The sequence below is a fragment of the Pogonomyrmex barbatus genome, unplaced genomic scaffold (assembly GCF_055798465.1).
Source record: "Pogonomyrmex barbatus isolate J1 unplaced genomic scaffold, ASM5579846v1 scaffold2, whole genome shotgun sequence".
Classification (NCBI taxonomy): Eukaryota; Metazoa; Arthropoda; class Insecta; order Hymenoptera; family Formicidae; genus Pogonomyrmex; species Pogonomyrmex barbatus.
Genome location: NW_028297116.1, coordinates 25,408,420 through 25,435,805, shown reverse-complemented (window position 1 = coordinate 25,435,805; position 27,386 = coordinate 25,408,420). Strand labels below are relative to the sequence as shown.

Below are 27,386 nucleotides of genomic sequence, written 5' to 3'. Positions count from 1 at the left end.
TATTACAAATATTGTTATACGAAAAATGCGTTTATTGCGTTTATTGATATTGCGCTATAAAATATCTTTGCATTTCTTCGGCTTTGTTTAAATGTTAAAAATATATATGCTTTCCGTTTTAAATTAATCAAAGCTTGTCTTTAATAACATACTTTGATTATTTTGATTTAAAGAGGGAATCTTTATATCGATAAGATTCTCGTCTGCAAGTTAGCGCGATATATAGTGTCGTCTCGCTGCCAGAAATAAACACAGATTTACATACAATGTTTTCCCTGGAATGTATTACGGCGATGTGCTCCGTGGCTTGATTCCCAATCAATTGCACGTACAATTTACCTGTGTTTTTCTATGGTCCTTGCTTGGCTCATTACATAATTAGTTCATTGATTGTACTGACAAATTACAATGTACAATAATAACGACAGTGTGAAGATCGCTTAAAGGACTCTTGAGTAAACATCATTGAGATGCATACAAGAATATCATAAAAACTATTGATCGCGATGATCTTCGCTGAAAATTCTTATTTTATTGATTTAACAAAAAAAAAATTGTTTTTAATTCATGGAGTCTATATACATACAATTTATAAAATTGATTTATAGAAATAAAAAAAAAATTTGTATGTATAAATTTGTGATATGTGTGTGTGTGTGTGTGTGTGCTATAGCTAGTGTGTATATATATTTTATTACATGCCGCACGCGCGCGCGCCACACACACACACACACACACACACACACACACACACACACACACACACCACAAATTTATATATATAAAATTTTCTTTTTATTTCTATAAATCGAGTTGTTGAAAAATCTTGTTATAATTTTTACTTAAATGTGTGTTGCGTTAATATTCATACAAACTTGTGTATGATATGTAGATGATGCAATGCGAATGTGTACGCTGCATCGTGCTTGTGGTCGCTAAACGCTGTCTAAATAACCGTGACGGTAAATCATAATCATTCTTACGCGAAACAAAAAAGAACAAAAAAAAAGAGAGAAAGAGAAACTTGTTAGAGAGGTTCAAGTGACACTCTCTTTCACTCGAATTAAATGAATTTTATGGGGAGCGTGCTTGGGAGCGTCAACGCGCACGCGCAGTGGACCCAGCACTGACACGTGCGAATGTTGCTTTCGTTCGCGAAGAGCAACATTGAAACAGTCGTGGCCGCGACTTCGACGCGGTTCTGTACGAACGATAGGAGGATTTACGCGTTGCGTTTCGCTCGAGCTTTCCTCGATCCATCCCTACTCCGTCGTCGCCGCCGTCGTTGCAATGTCGTCGTGACGAGGCTCGTAAAGTCCAAGGAGTCGTGGCGCTAAGACGAGGCACGATCCGTCCGCGGAAATCAAAACACTGCGACTCGCTAAAAATTTCGCACGGCGTACGTGTTCGCCGTGTGCGTGCATCTCCCGTGTACACGTCCCGCGCTCACGCACGCGTACGCGTACGCCCGCGCGTCCCTGACGCAATGCTCCTGTCGCTCCGTTGCTATCTCGTCTCGTAATCCCGAAATAGGATCAAGGATAACGACGTTGTAAATTTTTTTGCGTCTACGTGCTGCGGCGAGAAACCGGTCGGCTTGCGTTCGAGTAAGTCTTCTTGGAAGATTATCATATCATTTAAATATTGTTACTGTAATAATACTATAGTAAAGCAACTCGTTTATAGTTTAATAACTCATGCAGAATGCAGAGAGAAAGATTAAAAAGGAGATAACTTAAATTCGATAAGATACATATATCTTATCGAAGGAAAAAAAGAATTTTTCTTTCTTTCAGATTTTCGTTTTGAGGAGACATTTTAGCAGAACAGCATCTTATAAAATGGTTTCGTTAATGACAAGCGTCAGAGTCACTACCTCTCTTTATCATTTGTGCGCTTGTACCGCAAGGACATTGACCACGAGCGCGATGCCAAGTCCTAAGGATGAGGCGAAAGAGGTGATTATCAACTATTTGGATGGGAAGGACAATGGCATCGCTGTCTTGGGATTGAACAGGTCTGCAGCTCGGAACTCCTTCGGGAAGACTTTGGTCTCTCAGTTGAACGAAGCACTGGCCTCCATCAGAGAGAACAACAAACTGAGAGTGCTGATAATTCGCAGTTTGGTTCCGAAGATATTCTGCGCCGGAGCAGACTTACGAGAGAGATTCAAAATGGACAGTTCCGAAGTGCCGCGATTCGTGTCTTCTCTGAGAAGTCTCATAACCGACGTGGAGACCCTGCCAACGCCAGTGATCTCGGCCATCGATGGTGCAGCGGTGGGCGGAGGACTGGAGCTTGCGTTGGCCACCGATATCAGAGTCGCCTCCTCCGAGGCAAAGATGGGCCTCGTAGAAACGAAACTGGCCATAATTCCAGGTGGTGGCGGAACTCAGAGACTTCCAAGGATAATCGGAGTAGCCAAGGCTAAGGAACTGATCTACACTGCACGGATTCTGGATGGCGAGCAGGCGATGCAGATCGGTTTGGTGAACGAGGTAGTTCCGCAAAACAAGGCCGGTGACGCCGCTTACCAAATGGCCCTCTCAATCGCGAGAGAAATCTTGCCTAACGGTCCTATCGGTGTTAGGTGAGTCATTCATGTCATAGTAATAAAAATCTTGTTACATAATTTCGTAAGAATTTGTTTAAAAAATATAAATAATGAAAAGTAATGTAAATTATTATTATATAATTATTATAAAAAGATATGAGGAATGAAGAAAAATAAAATAAGGATAAAGAAGTAAAGATATTAATTATATATAAAAGAAAAATTTCTAAAATTTGTAAAAAATCGACAAAAAGAGAAATAAAGAAAAAAAATTTCTTATATGTCAAATCACGTCATTATCATTATTATTATTCGTAAGAACGGATATTTAAATGTGACGATGTGCTTACTCAGAATTGTTGACATCATCACTCATGTATTATATAATATATCACACCACAGAGGCTTATCTTGTGCTTATCAAGCATGAATAACGAGTATTTCTCCATCTATTATCTATTTTACTTACAATTTTCATTTACTGACAAAATACAATATTTATAACATTTTTTAAATCTTATGCTATATATATTGTACAGATTGGCAAAAGTGGCTATATCTAAAGGAACGGAAGTATCTCTAGAAGATGGTTTGGAGATCGAGGGGCAGTGCTATAGTAAACTTATCGACACGAAGGACAGAATCGAAGGACTCACCGCTTTCGCGGCGAAACGTGTACCTATCTACCAAGGCGCTTAAAAACTCATGGCATCGCCATAACAAACGCTTAATTCACATATCACGAAACGGATATATTTTATATGCGTTTTACATCGCGCAAGATATACTGTGTGTGTGTGTGTGTGTGTGTGTGTGTAATTTGTTTCGCAACATGTATATTTACAATAAAATCACACACACACACACACACACACACACACACACACACACACACACACACACACACACACACACACAGAGCAGACAGACACAGACACATATATCATTTTATTATATACATGTTGTAAGACATAAATTACCTTAGAACAATAAGAAGTTCAGAACAGTACGATATTCAAAGTTTCATACAAAATACAACTATTATACCAATAACCTTGCACATTTGCCATTTGCATATGCTAATGAGATAAAGGTGCTTTTTATACTTTGTCAGCGACGGAAAAAAACATTTTACGTCGTAGTCTGTCGTCTTCCAATAAATATTGTAATATTCTCTTTCTTTTTTTACGTTAATATTGTTATAATTTAACATAATTTTAATATATATGTATGTATAAATGCAAGAGCACATGTATGACTGTATATGTATGTATGAGACTTACGATTGTAGAATTTGTTTCAAATATAAAAATAAATTGCTATTCTCACAACGCCAATAACCTTTTTATTTAATGGTCATAACTTCTGTGTATATATTAAGTGATAATAAAATCACAATTATATATACAAATATATGTCTAAGTGTGTGCGAAAACATCTGTGCCGAGAATTTTGGAAAGTATTGAAAAATTCTACTTGAAATTATAACAATCCTTATATTTCTATCGTCAGGAATGTAACATAATTAACAAAAGGATGTTAAAAAAAAAAATAAAACGAACGAAACGAATCTAATATACATCATGTATACATTGATTAAAGATGCAAATTTATCTTGACCTAGAAAAATATTTGGTTTTTAGACCTTAACTATTGCATCGGAACATTAAGTTGTTCCTTCTCTCTGTTTTCTTTTACGAGCGCCATAAGGACATTTAATTGATTTATGGTGTCCTTGGGACAAGTGACGCGGTGTCCTATCGTCAAATCGCTCTCATAAATCTCATAATCATTACCGCCTTCGGCCGTTTTGTCGCCGAAGAAATGTATCTCGTCATATCCCTGAATATGACGCAAACAATATGTTTTATCCCAACCAACAGGAAAAACATCGAAAGAGATTTGTCCTCCTTGGAAAAAATAAATTTACGCTTAAAATTTACATACATACTGATTTAATTTTTGTCATCATTAGACATTTCATAAAAAAGATATATTTGCAAAAATAAAATAAATGAATTAATAACATATTAAAATAATTCACAATATTAATTTATTATAGTAAAATTTAGTTATAATAAATTAAATTAAAATTGTAAATTATTAAAAATTTTTAATTATTTTTCTATAACATATCACTTACCAATACTATAAGTCAGCGCCAAATCAGGAAATTCTTTTTTAAGGACCTGTATGAATTTTTCGCGAATATGATGTTCGTTGTCATATTCATGAAACTGTTCCCGTTCTTTTTTGCTGCAATTTCGTCCCACTGGTGTAACATTCATCATACCCGTGCGGAATTCTATAAATGTTCCACGCTTAAACGGCAGTTTCAATTCAGATATGTATCTTAAGATGAAATTTATAAAATCCTGCAAAACATCTTCTCCAAGCATATCCTGGATTGACTAAAATTCGATGTTAAGAGAGAAAATGCATCCGTTATCACTTAAATTATTCTTGTTACTTACTTGTGATGGCAAAGCTTTACCATTCTTGAAGGCAATGAGGCCATTTTCCGCAAAAACATATTTGTATTTTTCAAAAACACTACCACCACCCAGTTGTTCTTGGATCTTATTTAAATCTGAACCTCCAACTACTGCAATGTCAAATTCTTTTTTCACCGTTTCCAGAAGAAACTTTTCAACATTTGGATCGATTGGCTAAAGAACACGAAATGATGAATTTGCCTAATTAGCAGACAGCTCAAGATGTAGAGTGGCACAATAAAACATAGTAATATACAAAGAGAAATAGTGTTAATATTGTTAAAAGATTAACAAATTAAATAGATTTGATATGTGCAAAATATAATACCTGTCGTGGTTCAGTGAGTGTGCCATCTACATCGAACAGACAAATAATCTTTTTCGACATGATGTAATCTCGTCTCTTTTAGGTACTTATGAACTCTGAAACACATATTATCATTACATAAAAATATCACGAATGACAAAATATATAAATACATTGTTCACAAAACAAAGCAGAAATAAACAAGTTTTTTAAAATTATATCAGACAACTTTAAATAATCGTTTTTTTTTTATTACAATTGGTTTCGAAATAAAGACCGAGATTATCAGAAAACGGGATTTCAAATCACGTGCCGAGTTAAAGAAAACAGGTTAACAATTATCCCCCCCCCCCCCCCCACGTATTTCTTCGTAGAATGTTACGTCAGTTGCAGCATGCTGTTTTCAGCTATGATTTACGTTGCAACGTGTTTACAATTGATAAATTAAACAAAAAAATATAAGTAAACATGTGCATTTCGAGAAGAAAAAGAGTGTACATTTCCAGGGTGTAATCTATTCCAGCAAAAATGCAATGACATTTATCATCTGTATAAAAGATCGTTTCAGGACGGGTCAGTATTTCCGGAGATGATGCTGAAAATTTTGACATACATGAGATATGAACGACAACATTTCGTGCGAGATTAACGGTGGCGAGAGGTTATGTCCGAAATGAGATACAGGAAACAAAAGCATGTTTAAAAAAAAAATGTATATACGTGGCTGGTTTGACGTGCCGTGACGTGCCGTGACGTGACGTGACGTGTCGTCTAGTGTCTTGTCCCATCTTGTGTCAGCGTCACCACATGTTGGAGATGTCACGTACCAATTGGGTAGGAGAAAATGTACCAAGTTTACAAATCCGTCCCCTCGACACTTCGCAATGTTTTTCGCAGATATGGAACAATCGTTATGTTTGCATTTGATATTCCTGCATATCGAATGCGGAAATACATGTCATGCGATTAACAATTAATCCTTTATTATATATTTGTTAAGACGGAGTTCAGAGGATTTTTCATTGGTCATATTGGCGATATGTGCGGTGCGTCACATATGTTAAACAATTACGATATGTTGCGGAACAGCTGTTTGAATAAATTATTGTATCTTTTGTGTATTATTTTCTTATCTAATACAAATGGAAAAAATGCGCCACAAAAAAATGTGCTTCTGTTGCTGGGTAATTTACATAATGAACTTATTTTTTATGTCGTGAGTGGTTCACAAGTATCTTATCAAATAATTAAAATAAATCGGTTGTAGCTTTATGTAAATTGAAATATCTAATTTTAAGGATAAGACTATTGAAATTGCGCATCTAAATATAACAGCAATGAAAGCGATAAAGAAACTACAAACTTTTCAGCTGAGAAAAATTTTGAACTTATGTTTATAATATTTATTATGTTTTGCAGTTAGGCCAATTTTAAATTCACAATCTACATAATTCATGTTGACATTTGAAACAAGTTCCGTCTATACAGAAAATATTAAATAATTACAATATACTCATATACACAGATATAAAAAATTGAAGTATATAACATGAAATAAAATTATTAAATTATAAATTATAGATTCCTTAAGCTGAGAATTTGAAATTTTATTCTGGTCTTACTATATAAAATAGTTATTTGTTAATTCACAGCTGACGATGCAGGATTTGAAATGCGATCTTACTTGAACAAAATATGTCAAACTCCTAATTTGGATAAATTAGCAAAGGAAAGTTTACTCTTCAACAATGCATACACATCAGTCAGCAGTTGTTCACCAAGGTATTCTTGTCATCCAACTATGAAATCTGATTCAAATTAAAACACAAATTTTGAGTTTTGAATTTGCAGTCGCTCAGCAATATTAACTGGATTACCAAGTCATCAAAATGGAATGTATGGCCTTCATCATGGAATTCATCACTTCAATTCTTTTAATAATATTCAAAGTTTACCAAAAATATTGAAAAGAAATAATATACGAACAGGTAAGATAACATATAATAGTTTTATAGTATAAACATCATGTTACTATAATACTACAACTTCAATTGTTTTCTTTACGCAGGAATTATTGGTAAAAAACATGTGGGTCCGAGTAACGTTTATCCATTTGATTTTGCATATACAGAAGAGAATAATTCCATTCTTCAAGTGGGCCGCAATATTACTTACATAAAGCTACTAGTCCGCGAGTTTCTCTCACAAAATAAAACTCAGTAAGCGTTATAGTATCATAAATTTTCATCATATAATATTCTGCAAAACATTTTCCAGTTGTATTAAAATTTTGTAGACCCTTTTTTCTTTATGTTGCCTTTCATGATCCGCATCGTTGTGGGCATTCTCACCCAGAGTATGGCAATTTCTGTGAGAAATTTGGTAATGGTGATGTCGGAATGGGTACAATTCCTGATTGGAATCCAATATATTATCAATGGGAACAAGTTAAGGTACCTTATTATATTCAAAATACCGAGGCTGCCCGGAGAGATATTGCTGCCCAATACACAACAATATCTCGATTAGATAAAGGTATTTCTTCTTTTTTTAAAGGATATTATTGAGCAATTATTTAAATATATATGTTTTAAGTATACTATTAACGATCATATATATTATTGATGAAATTATGAAAAGAGATATAACTTTTTAGGTGTTGGTCTTGTTCTGGAAGAATTAAAAAATGCAGGATTCAAAGACAATACATTAGTAATTTATACATCCGACAATGGTATACCTTTCCCAAATGGTCGTACTAATTTGTACGATTCAGGTTTGTAAATTTAGTTAGAAGTGCTGAGAACAAAGACTAGTAAACATTTTTAGTTTTCATTCTCAGTGTCTTATTTTGGAAATTGTACGCTAAACGATAAAGAGACAGAAAACAAAAAATAAAATTTAAGAACATAAGTTAATTACAATTTTATATATGTAAGAATAAGTTTCTAAAAAATTTTAAAGGTTTGGCTGAACCTATGATGATATCATCACCAATTCAAGGCCATAGGAAAAACAGCGTAACGTACAGTATGACATCTCTACTAGATATAGTACCTACAATACTAGATTGGTTCAATATAACTTACATGGATCAAGATTCCGATGAAATGTCGTCTCTACAATTGACTGGCAAATCTCTTATACCACTACTTCACAAAGGTACGTACTGTATTGAATATAGTAAGTATATACTCCACTTGTCTTTTGTCAGAAAAATTATACTGTAAAGTAATCAATATTCTATTTATAGAACCCGTAGAAAATAACACAGCGATCTTTGCTAGCCAAACACATCATGAAGTTACCATGTATTATCCTATGCGTGCCATTAGGACTAAACGCCACAAACTTATACATAATATCAACTACAAAATGCCATTTCCTATTGACCAAGATTTTTATGTATCTCCGACTTTCCAAGTAATCTAAAAAAGAATATTTATATGATACCATTAACTCTTCTTTAATTAAAGTTATTTTACAAAATTGTTTAATATAAACATATTTATAATATATGTGTTGCATTACTGTATAGGATATTCTAAACAGAACGAGGCATCATCAACCTTTACCGTGGTATAAAACATTAAAAAAATATTATCAGAGACCAGAATGGGAATTATATGATCTAAAATATGATCCAGAAGAACTAAACAATATAGCTTTCAAACCATCTATGAAGGTATTATGAATTTATTTAATCATATTTCCTCTTGGCAAATACTAATAATAAATGTATTTCAATTTTATGTATATTTAATTTTATGTATATTTATGTATATTTTTCAGAGTGTATTTATTGGACTTCAAAAACGACTATTTAATTGGCTAAAGATGACAAAGGATCCATGGCTTTGTGCACCAGATGGTGTTCTGGAGAATATTGAACAAAACAATGAACCTCAATGTATGCCACTGAACAATTTTGATGATTGAGATTATTCCTAATATTCATGGTTGTCAATTATTACATCCACTTTTTTATAATTTTATATTCCACTGTAGACACTTTTTACTAATAATAATAGATGTTAAATTTAAGTTACAAAAAATAATACTCCATAATCTATAATTTATACTTAAGCAATGAATAGTAAGATGTAATACTCAGCGCAATATATATAAATTATAACCATTTTCCAACTATTAAGAGCATAAGAAATTAAATAACAATGAAATTGTTCAGTTGGCTAAAAATAACAAAAAGTCTGTAATTGTATGTATTAGATAGTATTCTAGAAAATACTGGAAAAAGCAATGAATCTGAAGCCATATATGCCATTGAGTAATTTTGAAAATTATATTAAAATACATTTCTATATTGATTTTTGTTGATAGCTCTATTATATCTATTCTTTAATAATTTTATATTTTAATATGTTTTACTAGCAATAAATATTAAAAAGTCTCAAAAAATAATGTCTATAATAGGTAGTCCATAATTTATAACATTCATACTCATACAATGAATAGTAAAATATTGTAACATTCATTATAATATATATAAATTATACATTTATATATTTTAAAATTTATTTCAATATTAAGAGCATAAGAAATTGAATATTATGATAAAAACAAGCTTTTATGATACAAATATAATTTACAAACCTCAATTTATTAGTTATTGTGCTATTTACTGCTTTATAATGGTAAAGAAGCTCTTGAGGTTGAGACATTTTTTGACTCCCTTTCACGATACTTTGTAAGCATTTCATTTAATTGGCGAACATAAGCTGATGATTTGTTGATGGACTTTACCACTGTTTTCAATTCCGTCGCTATTTCATTCATCTAAAAATACATGCGAAAATAAATTAATATATAAATTCAAATTAATATTAAATTCAAAATTATAAAATTTACTTAATTTATTACAAAATAAATAAGAAAAAGATATATTAACTATATAATTATAAGTAATTATATTTATGTAAATACAAAGAAATCTCACATATTGTTTATAGTTGAGATATCTATTATATTTTTGATTATTATTATAGATCTGTTTGATTTGAATCATGAATAAGAGACACAAAGCAAGGCCACCCAACACGACGAGAGAATTGGAATTCTGAAGTCCGCGTAAAACGAGCATCACAATTGTTGAGGTTAGAACAAATCGATCAAATATAAACGACTGTTACATAACTGTGCATAGTAGAGACATTAATTTTTGAAGCAAAACGTCTCGTAAGAAGAAAACGTATCGATCATTTCAGTTATTCGCATCTTTACATTTATTTTCACAATATCAAATGGATTCATACAACAGAGCACCATACATGATCACGCCATTTGCGATTATGTGCGATTGCTGAATCGCTCGCTCGCGAGAAACTCGAAAAACATTTTTTTCATTCTTTTCTCTTTTTCTTAATCAAGTTTTCTAATATATTTTTTGTCGTAAAATGATCCAGATTGTTATTGTAATACATCTAAAAAATCTTTGGAGTCAAGAATGAACAATCAAAAATGTCAATTTGAAATATATTTTATATATTGTTTATATATTAATTAAATAAATTTAAGTTTATATGTAACTAGCTATAATAAATTATCTTTTATTATTTTATATGTTATATTTTATATCTTTTATTATTTTATTATGTTATATTTTATTATACTAGAGTTATTGGTTTAAGAACAATAAGATATAGAAAAAATATTTTCTAGAAATGTATACTTTCTTTTCAATTCCTTTAAAAAATTTTTTTTAATTATATGAATGATATTCATATAATTAAATTATATGAATATCATTCATATAATTAAAATATTATAATAATTAAAATATTATAATTAAATATTATAACATTTATAATGATTGTATAAAAATTAATAAGGAAAGAATATTTTATTAATATCCATACATTTTTCTTTTTAATAACATAATATAAATACTTATAGAATCATATTTCATATCTTAACAATTTTTTATTTATAAATATTAATTATAAATAGAAATCACAAGCATCATATTTGGTATATAAATAAGTTTTATGTTATATAAATAAGATAAAATGAGATCCAAGTATGAATAACTAATTTTATTTTGCATTACACGACCTTAGCAGTCGGATGTAACGTAACATCCTCATTTTTTTGTAATGCAATTTGGACTGAAGATTTTTAATTCGAAGTCGTAATTCTTTTTCCTTCTTGGTTGACTTTGGTATTGTTTGTGTACTTACACTCTGATAATAATGGAAAAGATATATATATATATATATATATATATATATATATATATTATATATGTTAGGAAGCAAAGTTTAGTAAATCTAAGATTTATTTTATAATAAACAAACCTGAGTTTCAGGATTAGTTTGTATTTCTTTATCTGCTACACTTGGTATTGGTAATAACACATAGGTTAAAAACATGTTTTCCTCCTGTATGTCGCAATGAAAATCATCACTATTACTTATATTTGACAATACAACATCAGATGTTGAAAGCAATTTTTCTGCTTCTATGAGTATTTCTTTCTGTAAAATAACACATAAGATTTATGTTACATTTGCACCTGTAGAATAAAGCAATTATTTTTAAAATCACTTACACATTTGGCTAAATCCTGCGGGAATATATTAGGAATTGCATTCTTTTTCAACTTTCGTTTACCAGAGGTACACTCATATTGTGACTGATCGAAATGATTGCTACATATTCGAGAATGTTTGGTAATTAGATTATTTGTTGGCACAACTTGCAACCATTCTTTTAACAAATCTTCATTTTTCAATGGGAAACTGGAAGAATTGTTAGAAAATATTAAAAGCTATGTTTGAGAATTATATTTAAGGTTAAGTTTTTGTTATTATTGTAAGTTTTTGTATATTATATTTTGTATATTATATACCTGAAGAATGATAAGTCGACATCTGGACGCCACGATGCCTTGCATCCCTCAACACAACAACTGCTGACCATTTTTATTTATTAAATACAGACTAGAATAATAAAGTGGTTTCTTCTCCTTTTTTTTCCATAACTTTATTCTTTATTTTTTATTAGAGGATGCGTTCCGTTTCACGCATAACGCGCGTTGATTGTATGGACGGTGTTCCGTTTTCAATTAATAGCAGGTTTGTTTTTTATTCCTGAATTTCCTGAACTAGTGTAAGAAGTGTACAATGAGGAGCATAAATAAAGTCCTTTTTCCGTGTAGCTAAGAGTAGATAAGCGCGCCATCCGTGGATTGTCGTTACACTTATTTTCCGAGGATCAGCGTCAAAGATTGAATGCATCTCAGTTTCTGCATATATATTGCTCGCACGTAAAAGACTTTAATACAATTATTTATGCAATTATTATTTACATACAATATGAGAATTATATTTTAATTAAAATGTAATAATTAATATTTTAATTATAATTATTATACTATACATCTGTATTATTATTCTCCTATTATTATTCCAGTAAACACAAACTATAAAAGTAATATTTTAAACATTAACGTTAACATAATAACTAAAATTTTTTTTATATCAATTATTTGATAAATGTTTGAAATATTACTTTTATAGTTTGTGGTACTGGAATAATAATATGAGAATAACAATACAGATGTATAGAATGATAATTATAATTAAAATATAATTATTATATTATATGTAAATGTGATAATTGCATGAATTATATTATATATAAATAATAATTGCATAAATAATCGTATTAAAGTCTTTTACGTACGGGCAATGCAGAAATTGAGATGCGTTCGATCTTTGACGCTGGTCCTCGGAAAGTAAGTGCAACGACAATCTACAGATGGCGAGCTCATCTACTCCTAGCTACACCGAAAAAGGACCTCATTTATGCTCCTCATTGTATATTAAAGCCAGCGGCACACGATGCTTCTTTTTTTGCTAGTTTGCTAGCTGGATTCGTGTGTTTGCTGAGCTTTTGTCTTCGATTGGTATATTTTTTAGATGTAAAAGAATATATCAATTAAAAACAAGAGTTCAACAAGCAAGCAAATCCAGCTAGCAAACAACAAAAAAAAAGCATCGTGTGTCGCTGGCTTAAAGCGTTTTCTATTCTCGAAATGACGTCAATGATACCACAGTATAAGGCCGCGGTCCGATTTATGCTCAAAACATTTTTGACGTCATTCTATTTTTATTGTTCATTAGATGTAAAACAAGGATAGAATGACGCTAATAGTGCTTTGAGCGTGAATCGGACCGCAGTCTCACTCTACTCAATATCCGTGAAATGGTTGTCACTCGCGCATGACAGAAATGCACACTCAATATGGCGGTTCAAAAAAATTGTACATGCTATAATCACAGTACTGTGGTATAAATTTGTCAAAGGCCAACACAACAATTTAAATATTTTACAGTGTGCAAAATTTATATAAACATAAATAAAAAAATGGATATCGAACTGAATATTTATTATATTCTATTTTAGATATTATATATGGATATTATATCTTCGCTTAGACTCTAGTAAAAGAAGGAAAATTAAGTATAGAAAGAATTATTAAGAAGTGAAATCGAAATTAACATACACCTACAACATAGAATAAGACAATGAAAAGAACAAACTTAAAAAAATTTCAATCTCATTTCTTTTGTAATTGACACACACACACACACACACACACACACACACACACACACACACACATCATAAATCTTATCAATTAACAGATCTTTTTAAACTCTATAATTTTTATCTAAAATTTTATTTTTTAATATGTACAATAATATATACACATATCGTAAATATATATTTTTTATATTTAATAATTGTGTTTTTTATATTTGTATGTACATACATATATTGGCAAAGGAAATAAACTTATATGTTAATTAAATGCAAATTAAAAATTTTGAATAATCTTTTTCTTATTGTATTTATTAATTTGCATAAATTATTGCACTTGTTTCTCTTTAATTACATATATAGTTTTATTTTATTTTATGCTTATTACTTTAAATTGCTCGCGCTGCATACTCAACATTATGGTCGACCATTTTATTTCAGATCAAAGGTGCCGACATAGAGTGAACCTACTGTATCTACTTATACTGTGACGATACTGTCCGTTATTTCAGTGCAACAGAACTTAGTGTACGAGTTCACTGAACTGGCTGTACTGGGTTTAAAGTCAGGCCGGTGACGCGAAATCCACAGCGGAACGGAACACGCGAACCAATCACAGCAAAAGAACGAACAGAATGACTGAGTTTTCTTTTAGTTCTTTCGTTGTGATTGGTTTGCGCGTTTTGACTCTAGTTTGAATCATCGTCAGTGTATAAGTGTCGGTCCACAATAGGTGATTTAAGCTTTAAGACGTAAGAAATTGACCAATTATAATCGAATATGAAAAGAATACTCGACTATGATTGGTCAATTTCTTACGGCTTAAAGATTAAATACTTATTGTGGACCAACACTAAGTGTCGGTCCACAATAGGTGATTTAAGCTTTAAGAAGTAAGAAATTGACCAATTATAATCGAATATGAAAAGAATAATCGACTATGATTGGTCAATTTCTTACGACTTAAAGATTAAATACTTATTGTGGACCGACACTAAGACAGTGTAAAAGACAAAGTCAAAATACTGCGTTCATCCGACGTGCTCACTGACGTTAAATTCACTAACCAGAATTATTATAACCGCATAACCATGTCATCCTTAAAGAGACAAGACAATCTTTAAAGGGTTATCAATTATTGGATGAACAGTTCACACTAAACCGAATAAAGCACGCGCAGAAGTGCGGCGCGGTTCACACCGAGCAGCACATCATACAGCGCATTCGCACGCCTTGAACTCTAACGGTCTTTTATGCATTGAAGATGACTCAAATTAGAGTCGAAACATATGTTTTATAATTTTAAATTGTAATAAAGAATGTCAATTGCTCATTGTAAACAACGCTGATTCTCATTTGCCCATTCAGCACGTCATAACAAAAATTTTATATTATATTAAAATTTGATTTACATTGTGGCAATTATATCATAACTTTCACGACCACATTTTTTCGACAATATTTGGATTTCGCCAAATTATCTACTCTCAGAGAATCGTACTAAATACACGCAAATACGAAGACGTGTATTCATATCCAATATCAGCTCAACAGAATAGATTTATTTTCTATATTCTCTTGTAATAATTTCTTTTTGTATTGTTTAGAATTAGATACATATTCTATGATCATTATTTTCAAACCTTTATAAAATCGAATTCCTGCGGGTTGAAAAACATAATTCGAAACATTTAACGATCAAGACAATAGCCAAGAGACAAATAATAAAGCAAACAGGTTCTCCTTCGAAACTGTATTTGTTTGTAAGAATTGAAATATTTGTTATATTGATATTGATTATATTGTTATTTTAAGAATAATCTCGAAGGAGAAAAATATAGAGAAGAGAGCTGATATGGAATGACGGACGGGAGATTTGATTGACGGACATCGACGTGTACAGACGTGTATTTTTATTTTATATATAATAAATGATAATGTTAAAATGAGACATAACCAGAACATAATCTCCAGTGGACATCTATTGAACCTCCATGGTTCTATTAAACTTCCATCAAACGTCTATCTCTATAATGGAAGTGAGATAGACGTCCATTAACTGTCTAGCGAATCTCCATGGTGGACGGTGCTCTAGGATTCCACCGTAGACATCCATTAGCCGTCCAGCGAACCTCCACGGTGGATGGTCCTGCCCGGAACATGATATCTATTAGAAGTCCACATAACTTCCACGATCTCCATGCGACATCTATCTTTATGATGAAAGTCAGATAAATCTCTAATGGAGATCTATACTATCTCCATGATGGAGCTCTAATGGAGCTCTACCAAACCTTTATTAGACGTCTTATGGAGGTTGTATGGATGAATTACAGATGTTTCATGAAACTTTCATGGATCACATACAGAGCTTAATTGGAGATTTTAGATCCTTTGTAGATGATTATTTTATGATAAAAATTGAAAATATATAAATAAATTATTAATAAATAACTTATAAATAAATTAAAAATTTATTGCATGTATCTTATTTATTCGTATTTGATTGTATATAAATAATTATATGAAATACAAGAAAATATATATTGTCGAATAAGAGAAATATCTCACGTATTTAATACGCTCAATAAATATATAAATATATAAATATAAATATATAAATATATATATAATAATATATATAATAATATAAATATATATATAATAATATATATATATAATATAAATATATATATAAATATATAAATATATAAATGAGTAAATAGAATATATACGTAAATTTATAAACACTACTCATGGAATATAATATTAAAAATCCATATAACATATAACATATAATTTTCCTTTATGTATATAATTAAATTATCTATAAAAATTACATACGCTATCAGGACATTGACATTGAGATTATTTGAATCTTATGATAATATGATAACATTTACTAATTAAAGATTTGTCATATTTTTACATCAAAATTCTAAGTTTAATTATACTATTGTTCTAGTATCTGATTTCAGCTGATCACGGAGGTGAAACAAGCTCTCGATGTATACTACAAGGATGGGTGACTCGGAAAAATTGTGTTACGTTATCCACATTTATAAGATAAAAAAAGATTTCATTAGTTCCATTGCACGTTACGTATGTATGTGCGCTTCGTTCCTTCAAAGAAATATTTTTGTTCAGCATCATAAAAAATTTTTTTATTAACTTTTTTTATAGAGGTCTTCTGGTAGATTCATGGACGTCTAATGGAAGTTACAAACCTCCATGATGGATCTCTAATAGAGGTGATAGACAAGTATTAGAGGTTTTTGTTCCGTGTGGGTCGTCTACCGAGACTCCACTCCTTCTATTAGCGATCCACCTAACGTCTATGGAAGACCTCTAATAGAGATCTCATAGCTTCCACGAAGCGGAACTGTGGATTTCTTGTGGACGTCTACTGGAAGTCTAATGGATGTTCCGAATATCCATGATCGATGTCTAATGGAGGGTTTGTTCTATGTGGATAGAATATTAATACGCTCGATAGTCTAAAATTGATCAAATAATTTTATTCTAGATAAAAAAATTTAAAAGAAGAAACTAATTATATAATATTAGATTACTGTTCGACTAGGTAAGTTTTCTATTACAATGAATTTTATTAAACATGATAAGCTAATAAATACATACTTAGCATATTATTGTTGTAATAAAATATTTATCAAAATATTTTAACATAAGATAATCGAAATTCATAAAAATTAATAATGTTTTGACATCGAGAATTGGTATAAATCAACAAAAATGTCATTTTGTCTTTTTTTAAGGAAAATAGAAAAGTTTTTAGTAACGGAAAGTTAATAAATTTCATCATTGTTATAGGAATGAATTAAATATAAAATCCTTTTATTTACTATTTATAATATTAACAATAAAAGCTATTGTCAAAGTTGAGCGCTTTTTTTTATATAAAATGCAAAAGAAGACATTTCTTTTTTTTTCTTTTTTTCTTTTTTTTTTCAAAAAAGACAATTTCCTGTGAAATTAGCATTTACAATGACTATTAATAAATCACAAGGACACATTTCTGAAAGAATTGTAGCAGATCTTCGTAAAGACATTTTTAATCATGGACAATTGTACATTGCACTATCACGAGTACGTTTTTGGGATTCGTTGAAAGTTTATTTGGATAATAATAATTTGTTTAATTAAATAAAAAATTATGTTTACAAAGAAGTACTTAATAATAAAAAGAAGGACATGAAGAAAGACATATTGGTAATGATGATAGTAGTGGTGATAATAATAATGACAATAGTGATAATAATGATAATGACAATGACGATAAAGATAAGGAGAAGAGAGATGGGAAAAAAGGAAGGAATCGTAGAAGAAGAGAAAGGAAGGAAAGAAAAAGGAAAAGAGGATAAGAAATGACTGAGGGAAGAAAGTGAGAGTGAGAAAGGTAGGTAAAAGAAGAGGGAGGAACGAAGGGAAGGAACGAAGAGAAAAATATACGATTTACAAAAGTCAGTACAATCTTGACGAGTTAGACTAATATTTGAAGATTTAAAACAAGTGAAGATAATTTAATTTGATAGAAGAACGAAATAATTAAATATTGAAAATAATAAATAATAGTTTATTGAAATGTCCAAGGAATGCGGAAGGCACGCGCGAAGCGCGTGCTGCGTGCTCGTCCTTTCTAAAAAAAGGTATGACATCGATATTCGCATCTCTCGAAATTTTCTCGAAGTTTATTGCTGACGCTTTTGCACAATGCTGATTGGTTTTCTCGCTGTACTAACTTCGTGAATAGCTGTTATTGTATTGATTTCACAGCGAGGATCATTTTGATTTGTGTATCAAGAAGTTAAAAATATTACAGTAGTGTAACAGCAATAATACTATAATAATAGTACTATAGTATTAATTTTTGTTTTTGTTGAAAAAGATGAATAGCGCGCGCGCAGCGCGCGTTTGTAATGTCTAGTGTATAAAAATAATATCGACAAGGATATTGATTTTGAAGATGATTTTGTATAAATACGACACAAGTTTATAATGTTTCAACACTGTTCATAATTCAGATTAATTTTTTACATAAATTTTTAAATAATATAATACATACAATTATATATACATTAGTTATACATTAAAAAGTAACAATAATTACCAGTTATAAAATAAGTGGACGGTTTGGGCTAACGAAAATGTCACTGTGTTTTATATCATTATAAAATGACTTAATACTAAATATCATAAGTTATTGGCTTTAGTTGTTGGAACGGTTTGTCTAGTTATTGGTACTATCTATAGAATAATTATAATTTTTTGTTTTCTTTTTGTTCTCCCTATTTATTAGCTAATAATATAAGCGTTTGTCTCAAAAGGAATATATGATATATTTGTTCAGTTTAAAGAATTAACTTATATATGTATTCTTATGATTATTTTACTTATTATTCTATCATTTTAAGTACATTTTTATACTGTTGTCCTATATGTATATATATAAAACTATATATATATATATATATATATATATATATATATATATATATGTGTCTGTGTGTATATATATATATATATAAAATATAATACACACACACACACACACACACACACACACACACACACACGCGCGCGCGCGCGCGCGCGCGCGAGTAACATAGCTGTACTCGGCATTAATTTTACTGTTTTTTATATATATATATATATATATATATATAAAAAACAATAAAATTAATGACGAGTAATAGGCTATGTTACTCGCTGTTGTTTAATAAAATTAATCTTTTTCTATATAACATGTTAAAAGTGCAAATGCTAAAAAAAGATTAATGTACATTTTTCCTGAAATATATTAAATAATAAAATTAGAAAAAATATTAATACTAAATAAATTCATTTTGCGCCTATGTACATTTCTAAGCACTTAATGCATATATGTAGATATTTAGATTGTAAATTATCAGATTACAATACGTACATTTAAAATAGTAATTTTTTATAGAATATTATTTGTGTACAAAATCACTCTCTACGTACATATATACATTCATCTTGTATTTCACATTATATTTTATCGTAAAAATTGTTTTCTTAAATATTGATCTTCAAATAATTTCATTGATCCAAATAATTCTCTTTTCTAGATAAAAATTTCAAATGTTTTGTTTAAGAAAATATTTAATAGAACATATAATTTATCTTTGATTTTATGTTTTATACATATAAATATTTATAATACATAAGTAACAAATTTATCTGAATAAAATTTTGAAAAAACTTAACAGCTGATAAATAGAATTAGTCATATATTATCAGATTTGCTTGTTGAAATCAAAATTTCATTAAATCTGACACTTTTAACATTTTTTATTAACAAAAATGATAATTGTAACATACTATTAAATGTACACAAAGATAATTACATTCATTTCTTTAGTTCTTGCAAGAATATCACAAGCATTTGTAAGTTTTACATATATATTAATAAACTTTTCTTTCAAAATAACATGATGAGATCAATCTTTGATCTTAAAGTCTTGTGTCCATTATTGAATCTTTTCCTTTTTTTCCTTTTTAACGAAGAAATAATTTTTCATCATATTTACAAGAGATTTAGATTATTAAGAAGGATTTTTTTATATTGTCAATCCAACTTATAAATTATATGTCCATGTGCCTTTTGCTGACTGAATATAACGAAGGGGTGTAACTGTATTTCTGACATCATGACTCTTTGATCTTCTTACGCAGTCTTGACTTAAAACTCTACATTCTTGGCTCAAAATGACATTATTATAATTACTACGAGGAATACTGTCGCTGCTCGCCACACGTCTCACGTTATTTTTTTTCTCTTGATTTTTGCATAGCGAATTGTCCAACATGGAATCTTTGATTTTATACATGGATTGATTGTTTCCGAGTACTTTCGGGCTCGGATCGATTGATACTGTTTTCGGGCTGTGTGTTGAGCAAACTTTTTGGGCACATTCATTTCGTCGAGTTTGATATTTGTCATTGTTTTCTTCGAATAATTGACGGTCAAAAATATGAGAGAAATCATCATTATTGTAATTCCTCTCATTATCAGCATTTAAGGTTATTGTGGAATCAAGCGAATCAGAAAATTCTGGACTGGGAACAGAAGTCAAGTTGCCGATATGGGAGAAAGTGACCGTCCCCTGTGGGGATTTTGGGGACGGTGTCAGAAACATCATTCTTCTAGTTCATCCATTCGATTTCTAACGGCCATTTCTACTACTTCCAGACTTGGATAATCCAACTCCTTGACCAGACATAGTACAGCGGATAATATATTTGAATTCTAAAAAAAGGATATATATATATATATATATATATATATATATATATATATATATTATAAATTGTAAAAATATTTCAAATTTTCATCAAGTTACATAAAACTATATTATTAAACATACCCTTGTCACTGGCCGCCTATGATAATGAAATTGATTTCTGCATTTGTCTTTTTCAGAGTGTCTTATCCAACCTACTTGACTTATGTCTTCCTATGAATATTAACTTTATTATATTATTTAAGACAAAAACTTTTCATAGTATTTCGTCTATGTATTATTATGTCTGTCCAATATTATAGACAATATATATTAACTATATTTGAATATATCTAACCCTTTCGTTGTGATGAACCGCCATTCTTCTTATCTGAGGAGGTTGTGGTGACTCTTCATATTCTAATCTTGTTCTTTCATCATAGTTATAGTTATTTCTATCATTACGTTTATCATCTGCACATTCATTAACAGCATATTGTGTTCGTTGCGATGGTGTTGGTGTATACATACGTTGAGATACTTCGTTTCCACTATACTCGGAATAAGCTCGTCTTTCGTCATAATCTCCATTATGTTGTTGTATTACTGAACGCTCATCATAATCCTAAAATATTGTTTTCTAAGAAAATTGCAAATAATATATACACGTGTGTGTGTGTGTGTGTGTGTGTATACATATACATAACATATACATATACAGGGTGTCCGGCATCGGACATATCATCATGTGCAGGTAGAACTGGTAAAACTGAGTAGAAAAGTCTATTATTTTGCAATTTTCGCGATAATCGCGATTATCGAGTTATTAATTATTAAAAATCACCGTATTAACCCATCCCACCGGCAAATGCAAGCGCACGGTAAGATACTCCCGCTCGGCGATCATCGTTGCTAGGCGCGCGAGGAATTGTTTTCTTTAATATATTGGCTATAGCTATTGCCGCTTGAAGTAAACAATTCCTCACGCGCCTATCAACGATGATCGCCGGGTAGGAGTATCTCATCGCGCGCTTGTATTTGCCGGGCTGGGCTAATATAGTGATTTTTAATAATTAATAACTCGATAATTATCGCGAAAATTGCAAAATAATAGAGGACTTTCTACTTAGTTTTACTAGCTCTACTTGCACACGAAAGGTGATATAATCAATGCTGAACACCCTGTATATGTGTATTTGTATATATATATATATATATATATATATATATATATATATATATAGAGGGAGAAAATTTAAAAATGTTTAATATTTTAATCAAGATTTCATCCCATATTATTGGAATAAAATACTAATAAATAAGAAAAACAAATATTTTCTATTTATCCTGAATATATGTAATATTTTCATATTATATTTAAGATTGTAACATTTGTCCTTTGACAAAATTATTTATGTTTTCTTACCATATATACATATATATTTAAAACAAATTACTAATCTACAAATGATAAATTTTTGTTTTAATCTATCTATATCCTTCAAACATAAATGTGATATATATTCAGGACAAATGAATGAGTCTTACAAATTTTATTTAGTTAATCAATGTTGAATCTCATATTCATTTCTGATCTTATTTTAATTAATATGAAGATATATCAAATGATACATTAGATGATAACAATAAATACAAGCTGAGTCATACAAAGTGATATGTAGCCAGAAAACATGTTATATTTATCTAAACATGATTATTAATAAACATTAATATATATGACTGCTGATATATTATAAAGTATATTTAGTTTTCATTTGTATGTGGATAACATGAATGATAAGAATCGCGAAAATGTGCTGTTACTTAAAATACCTTGGATATTTCAAGAGTGTTAGTGGCCACAGTCTCACTGTTGCTGCGTGACTCTGTACACACAGTATCATCTTTGCTCTGATTTTTTGATTGTCCATTTTGTAGCTGTAGCGTATATCAGGCGATAAGACAGTTTTAAGTTATAATTATGCTTCAAGCTTAATTCTTTTAATTTAATTAGTTAATACGATCAATAATATTAAATTAATGGATTAATTATATATTTTATTTAAATAGAAAAATATTGCAATGCAAAAGCTTCCCAGCATTATAGTTATATTTCGTTATTAATAAATAGTTATTTATTTAATAATGATTAAAAAAAATGTTTTTAAAATCTTCTATTAGATGATATGCATGACTGACCTCATATGCGTATTGATTATTTTGTGAATAATGATGTGACGATGACGCATTATAATTTGCGTTTCTTCTATCAGGGTCATATTCTTCATGGGTGTGTTGCGTTTCATCAAAGCTTCTCTGGAAAAACAGTTCTACATGTATATATATATATATATATATATATATATATATATATATATATATATATATATATATATATGCTATTTTCCTTTATTGATGATTACTCAATATCTTGTGAGTTATCAAACGATTCATTTTATCGATTGATGAAAAGAAAATCGACAAAAGAATAAGTGAATTTGTTATTACCTGATCGCTAGAAGAACTGTATTTCCTAGGCCGTACCAACTCAGTTTCATCAACATATTCAATTGCAATATCCTAATTTAGTATAAATGTCGTTTAGCATTTTAATGATGGTTAAAAATACATTTAAAATGCACATAAGCAATTTTCTTGAATTAATATATAATTATTTATTAATATATATATATATATATATATATATATTAATATTTTAATAATAGTTAAATGAATTGATTTTAAAATATGTAAACTACAAGTACAGAAAATTATTGCTGAATATGAATATTAACATGTGAAAAGTAGTTTAGCATCCCACCAATTTGTTTTGTTATAATTGTATATTGTTGGAAACATATTCTTACCTCTGGACTTACTATATCTGACTGTGGAGAGGTATCTATTTCAAGAGGATGTATTAAAGGTCGACCTATTGCCATTGCAATTTGTACTTCTTCGGGTGATACTATTTTATCATCTAATTTTTCAAGATTTGGCAAAGCTCGAAGTACAGCTAATCGGTAACTATCAAAATAATGGATCATTAAATTTTTGCAATCTCTCTTTTTATCTATTATTAAATAATTACCCTTCCTTCTCTGCACATGGATTTTCATCGAGCCATAAATTTCGTAAATTAGGCAAGTCTTGAAGATAACAAACTTCATTTAAATCTTTAATATTGTTTCGTCTTATAAATAATTCCCGAAGTTTGGGACAGTATTGAAAATCGGCAAGTGTATTAATGTTGTTTATGCTACAAATAAATACATGAACAATCATTATTTACGTTTTCAGTAGAGATTAAACGAATAAAAAACTATATACTTTACAATTAAATTAAACAGTTTTAAATTAATTTATTTTAAATAACAAATGTTAATAATATTATGCAGTAATTCACATATAATAGTTTATCTATAATTTATACATAATATAATGTAGGAAAGTTTAAAACGTTTTTATCAATCCATCTTTCTTATTTCATTTATATCTTTAAAATGTAAAGTGTGTTAAAATAAAACTTTGAAAGTATAGAAAGAAAGTATAAAAGAGTCTGTATTATAGTATTCACATGCTTTTATTTATTACATAATAAAAAAGAGAATTATTAGTGAAAAAGAATTATTTTTGAAAAATGAAAATTACATGCGTCATAATCATAATTGTCCAGTCAAAATAAAATTTATTAAACATTTATTAAACATGAAAGCAAAAGAAATCTTTATAAAAATCAGAGAGAAAATTATGTGACACTGAGATGATTGAAATAAAAAGTTATACATATATTTTAGACACATGTATTTTATACAATATATATCTTTTTCAAAATTATATTCTCATGTACAGAAAAGAGAAGATTACGTACACACACATTTATCTCTTTGTTTCATATAAAAAAATTAAATTTATACTGTACCCAATAATTAATATTATATCAAAAAATAAGAAATAAAAGATCATTAATCTTTTTTGGAGTAGATTTCAGATGTGCCAGATACGGATCTTCATATTTGCCCATTTTTCAATATTACTCGGATGAATTCATAATGAATTCAATGCATGTGTGGGTAGAACAACTTCTGAAGTTGTAGGTTGTGACCATGAGTTTAATATAATCATGTCCAAAGTAGGTATACGTTGCAGCCTCTATGTTTTCATAAGATGGAAAATATCTTAGATCATGATGATCGATAGAATGAGTTCACACTTTTGCGTAATAAATTACTTGCTAATAAATACTATAACAGCCTGCTCTTTGATTCAAAATTATTTCAATTCAAAATTACATATTACAATAAATGAAATTTTATAAATCATAACATTTTTTCTTAATTCAATTTGGTTTAACTATCTTAACAACTCTCTTACCTCAGTGATATTACTTCCGCATTCTTCATCTTTCTTAAGATGCTAATATCTGTCAATTCTGTTCCCCTACAAAAAAATATATTAATTTAGTAGAAAAAGAAAGAGATATTGTATAATTAATCTCTTATACAAAATAAATAGGCAAATGACTTTCATTTTAAAAGAAATAAAAGTTCGTTGCGCTCTTTCAAATTATCAAATTATTACTCCTTGAAACAATGTTTACAAAAATATTACATATTAAAATTCGACCGTCTACTTTGACTGCTTATTCCGTTGGACGAATGGAATCGTGTTGTCGCGGAATTTGTCAAGTACTTTTCCACGTATTTCTTCACACACCAGTGTCTCGGGAATAACAGTTTGTTACGCTCGAGTGATCATAATTCTCTTTTTTCTCATGGTAACGTATAAAATGTGTTAACTTTGCTGCGCGTTTTATTCGCGTGGTCAAATCAAGTGCGCTTGATTCTTGAGGAGGATTCTTCATATGATCGTGTCGCCGCGAATTTAATTTCTCATTACTAAAGAAAAATCTATCGTTGACCTGACGAGTGATTATAATACTTACCAGCAATTGAGTCTCGTCACGGCGGAAAAGTCCGACACTCGTGCACGAGCCACGATCATCTCTTCTGTCAACTTCACCATTGTGTCGCGTTTTGCCGTTTGGACGCCGTTATGTGACAGAAGATCGACGTGCAGCGATCCGACGACAGATTCCACGCGATTGTCTCGTCCACACGCGGAATTGTACACGAAATCACGATGAATTTTCACACGAGCGACGCGCGCCCTAACCGATCGCCATCATGTTTTACCATCGACTAGGCAGAAGACGCGAAGTAGAGTACAGTAGGCTACAAATGCTTTCACTGATCGCTCACTTCTCGCTCGCTGTATTCTGGTATGTACATGCGCACTACATTTTGCAGCGGCCTACGAGCATAGTCGGTTTAATGGCATTGGATGCTCTCGTATTCGGTGTTTCTACGTATATCTAAGGCCGGTATTCATAGTCAGTTCTCATTCTTTACGATCGTCTTAAATAAGTTCATCAACAGCTATCCTATTGATTGAAATGACGATTATCTTACGATTATCTTAAGATTTTAAATATAAGAACTGACTATGAATATCGATCTAAGAAATAATCTTTTTGTTAAAAAAACATTATATTCTGCATAAATAAATTTTAATTAAAAGTATGAATTATTATTTAAAAATATTATATTTTATATAAATTTTAATTAAATGTATCAATCCTATACAGTACAAACTTCCAAGGGATTTTCTAAAGATGTCCATAGGATATCCTATAAGAGGATGTCTTGAGGACGTTCCCGAGATATCCCTTATGTGCTTATATGGGATCATTATTTTGCAAAGTATGGGTATTTTGTTAAGTATGGGTTAATAGTTCTATCTCGTATGATCGTTGTATTCGATCTCAATCGATTATTCGATATAAATCGATAAGCTAACGTAATTTGTCGCGCAAATTGCAATTTGAGAGTCAAATATATTTTGCTTTTCTCTTTTATCATGACAACATAATCAACATTATTGATTATTAATAAATAAATTGTAGAAGAAGGACATTCATGGATAATTGCTCGAAAAGTTTCGCTGTTATATTAAGTTCTCGATTATATTTCTCAGACTAGAGTGTTTAATAAATCTTAGTTTGATTAAATTCAAAAAACTATTCTTAATTGAATAATAAATAATCGAGAACACTACAATTTAAAGATATTTTAGACATATTTTATATAAATAAATCATAGTTTGAAGAAAATGAACAAGAAAAAAATACATCAGCTTTT

General features: G+C 29.9%; 5 protein-coding genes and 1 long non-coding RNA gene across 17 annotated transcripts; 3 read left to right on the top strand and 3 right to left on the bottom strand.

Moving 5' to 3' along the window:
* The first annotated feature begins 1,132 nt into the window (after positions 1-1,132).
* On the top strand, positions 1,133-3,885 carry LOC105426126 (methylglutaconyl-CoA hydratase, mitochondrial). The gene is made up of 3 exons (XM_011637214.2): positions 1,133-1,607; positions 1,797-2,590; positions 3,094-3,885. Exons 2-3 carry the CDS (start codon positions 1,842-1,844, stop codon positions 3,251-3,253), a joined length of 909 nt encoding a protein of 302 aa, XP_011635516.1. The 5' UTR covers positions 1,133-1,607; positions 1,797-1,841; the 3' UTR covers positions 3,254-3,885.
* Positions 3,886-4,030: 145 nt separating this feature from the next.
* Pmm2 (phosphomannomutase) lies at positions 4,031-8,580 on the bottom strand. Of its 5 annotated transcripts, none has more exons than XM_011637217.2 (5): positions 8,446-8,580; positions 5,378-5,472; positions 5,029-5,223; positions 4,698-4,965; positions 4,031-4,464 (listed from the first exon to the last, which is right to left on the bottom strand). In XM_011637217.2, exons 2-5 carry the CDS (start codon positions 5,435-5,437, stop codon positions 4,205-4,207), a joined length of 783 nt encoding a protein of 260 aa, XP_011635519.1. In that variant the 5' UTR covers positions 5,438-5,472; positions 8,446-8,580; the 3' UTR covers positions 4,031-4,204. The 5 variants fall into 5 exon arrangements, with proteins under 5 accessions (XP_011635519.1, XP_088932044.1, XP_011635521.1 ...); XM_089075918.1 differs by lacking the exon at positions 8,446-8,580 and adding an exon at positions 6,077-6,220; XM_011637219.2 differs by lacking the exon at positions 8,446-8,580 and adding an exon at positions 5,970-6,113.
* On the top strand, positions 5,792-9,778 carry Sgsh (N-sulfoglucosamine sulfohydrolase). Of its 4 annotated transcripts, none has more exons than XM_089075914.1 (10): positions 5,792-5,929; positions 7,009-7,138; positions 7,208-7,344; positions 7,425-7,575; positions 7,653-7,891; positions 8,013-8,132; positions 8,321-8,518; positions 8,610-8,779; positions 8,895-9,041; positions 9,149-9,778. In XM_089075914.1, the coding sequence occupies exons 1-10, from the start codon at positions 5,890-5,892 to the stop codon at positions 9,293-9,295; spliced, it is 1,479 nt and encodes a 492-aa protein (XP_088932040.1). In that variant the 5' UTR covers positions 5,792-5,889; the 3' UTR covers positions 9,296-9,778. The 4 variants fall into 4 exon arrangements, with proteins under 4 accessions (XP_088932040.1, XP_088932041.1, XP_011635518.2 ...); XM_089075915.1 differs by lacking the exon at positions 5,792-5,929 and adding an exon at positions 6,053-6,190; XM_011637216.3 differs by lacking the exon at positions 5,792-5,929 and adding an exon at positions 6,167-6,540.
* Positions 9,779-11,197: 1,419 nt separating this feature from the next.
* Positions 11,198-12,657, bottom strand: LOC105426127 (THAP domain-containing protein 2). Its single transcript, XM_011637215.3, has 4 exons — positions 12,225-12,657; positions 11,925-12,114; positions 11,671-11,850; positions 11,198-11,556 (listed from the first exon to the last, which is right to left on the bottom strand). Exons 1-4 carry the CDS (start codon positions 12,293-12,295, stop codon positions 11,410-11,412), a joined length of 588 nt encoding a protein of 195 aa, XP_011635517.2. The 5' UTR covers positions 12,296-12,657; the 3' UTR covers positions 11,198-11,409.
* Positions 12,658-17,372: 4,715 nt separating this feature from the next.
* Positions 17,373-19,539, top strand: LOC148936839 (uncharacterized). The gene is made up of 2 exons (XR_016139281.1): positions 17,373-17,504; positions 17,973-19,539. It is a non-coding gene; the product is annotated as an uncharacterized LOC148936839 (long non-coding RNA).
* Positions 19,540-20,236: 697 nt separating this feature from the next.
* Positions 20,237-26,468, bottom strand: LOC105426130 (uncharacterized). 5 transcript variants are annotated; one of them, XM_089076925.1, is made up of 11 exons: positions 26,132-26,208; positions 25,561-25,626; positions 25,109-25,338; positions 24,278-24,445; positions 24,054-24,213; positions 23,695-23,766; positions 23,386-23,502; positions 23,020-23,124; positions 21,545-21,811; positions 21,331-21,420; positions 20,237-21,212 (listed from the first exon to the last, which is right to left on the bottom strand). In XM_089076925.1, the coding sequence occupies exons 3-11, from the start codon at positions 25,150-25,152 to the stop codon at positions 21,102-21,104; spliced, it is 1,134 nt and encodes a 377-aa protein (XP_088933051.1). In that variant the 5' UTR covers positions 25,153-25,338; positions 25,561-25,626; positions 26,132-26,208; the 3' UTR covers positions 20,237-21,101. The 5 variants fall into 5 exon arrangements, with proteins under 5 accessions (XP_088933051.1, XP_088933049.1, XP_088933052.1 ...); XM_089076923.1 differs by lacking the exon at positions 25,109-25,338 and having other exon boundaries at positions 26,132-26,465; XM_089076926.1 differs by lacking the exons at positions 23,020-23,124; positions 25,109-25,338 and having other exon boundaries at positions 26,132-26,466.
* Positions 26,469-27,386: the final 918 nt, after the last annotated feature.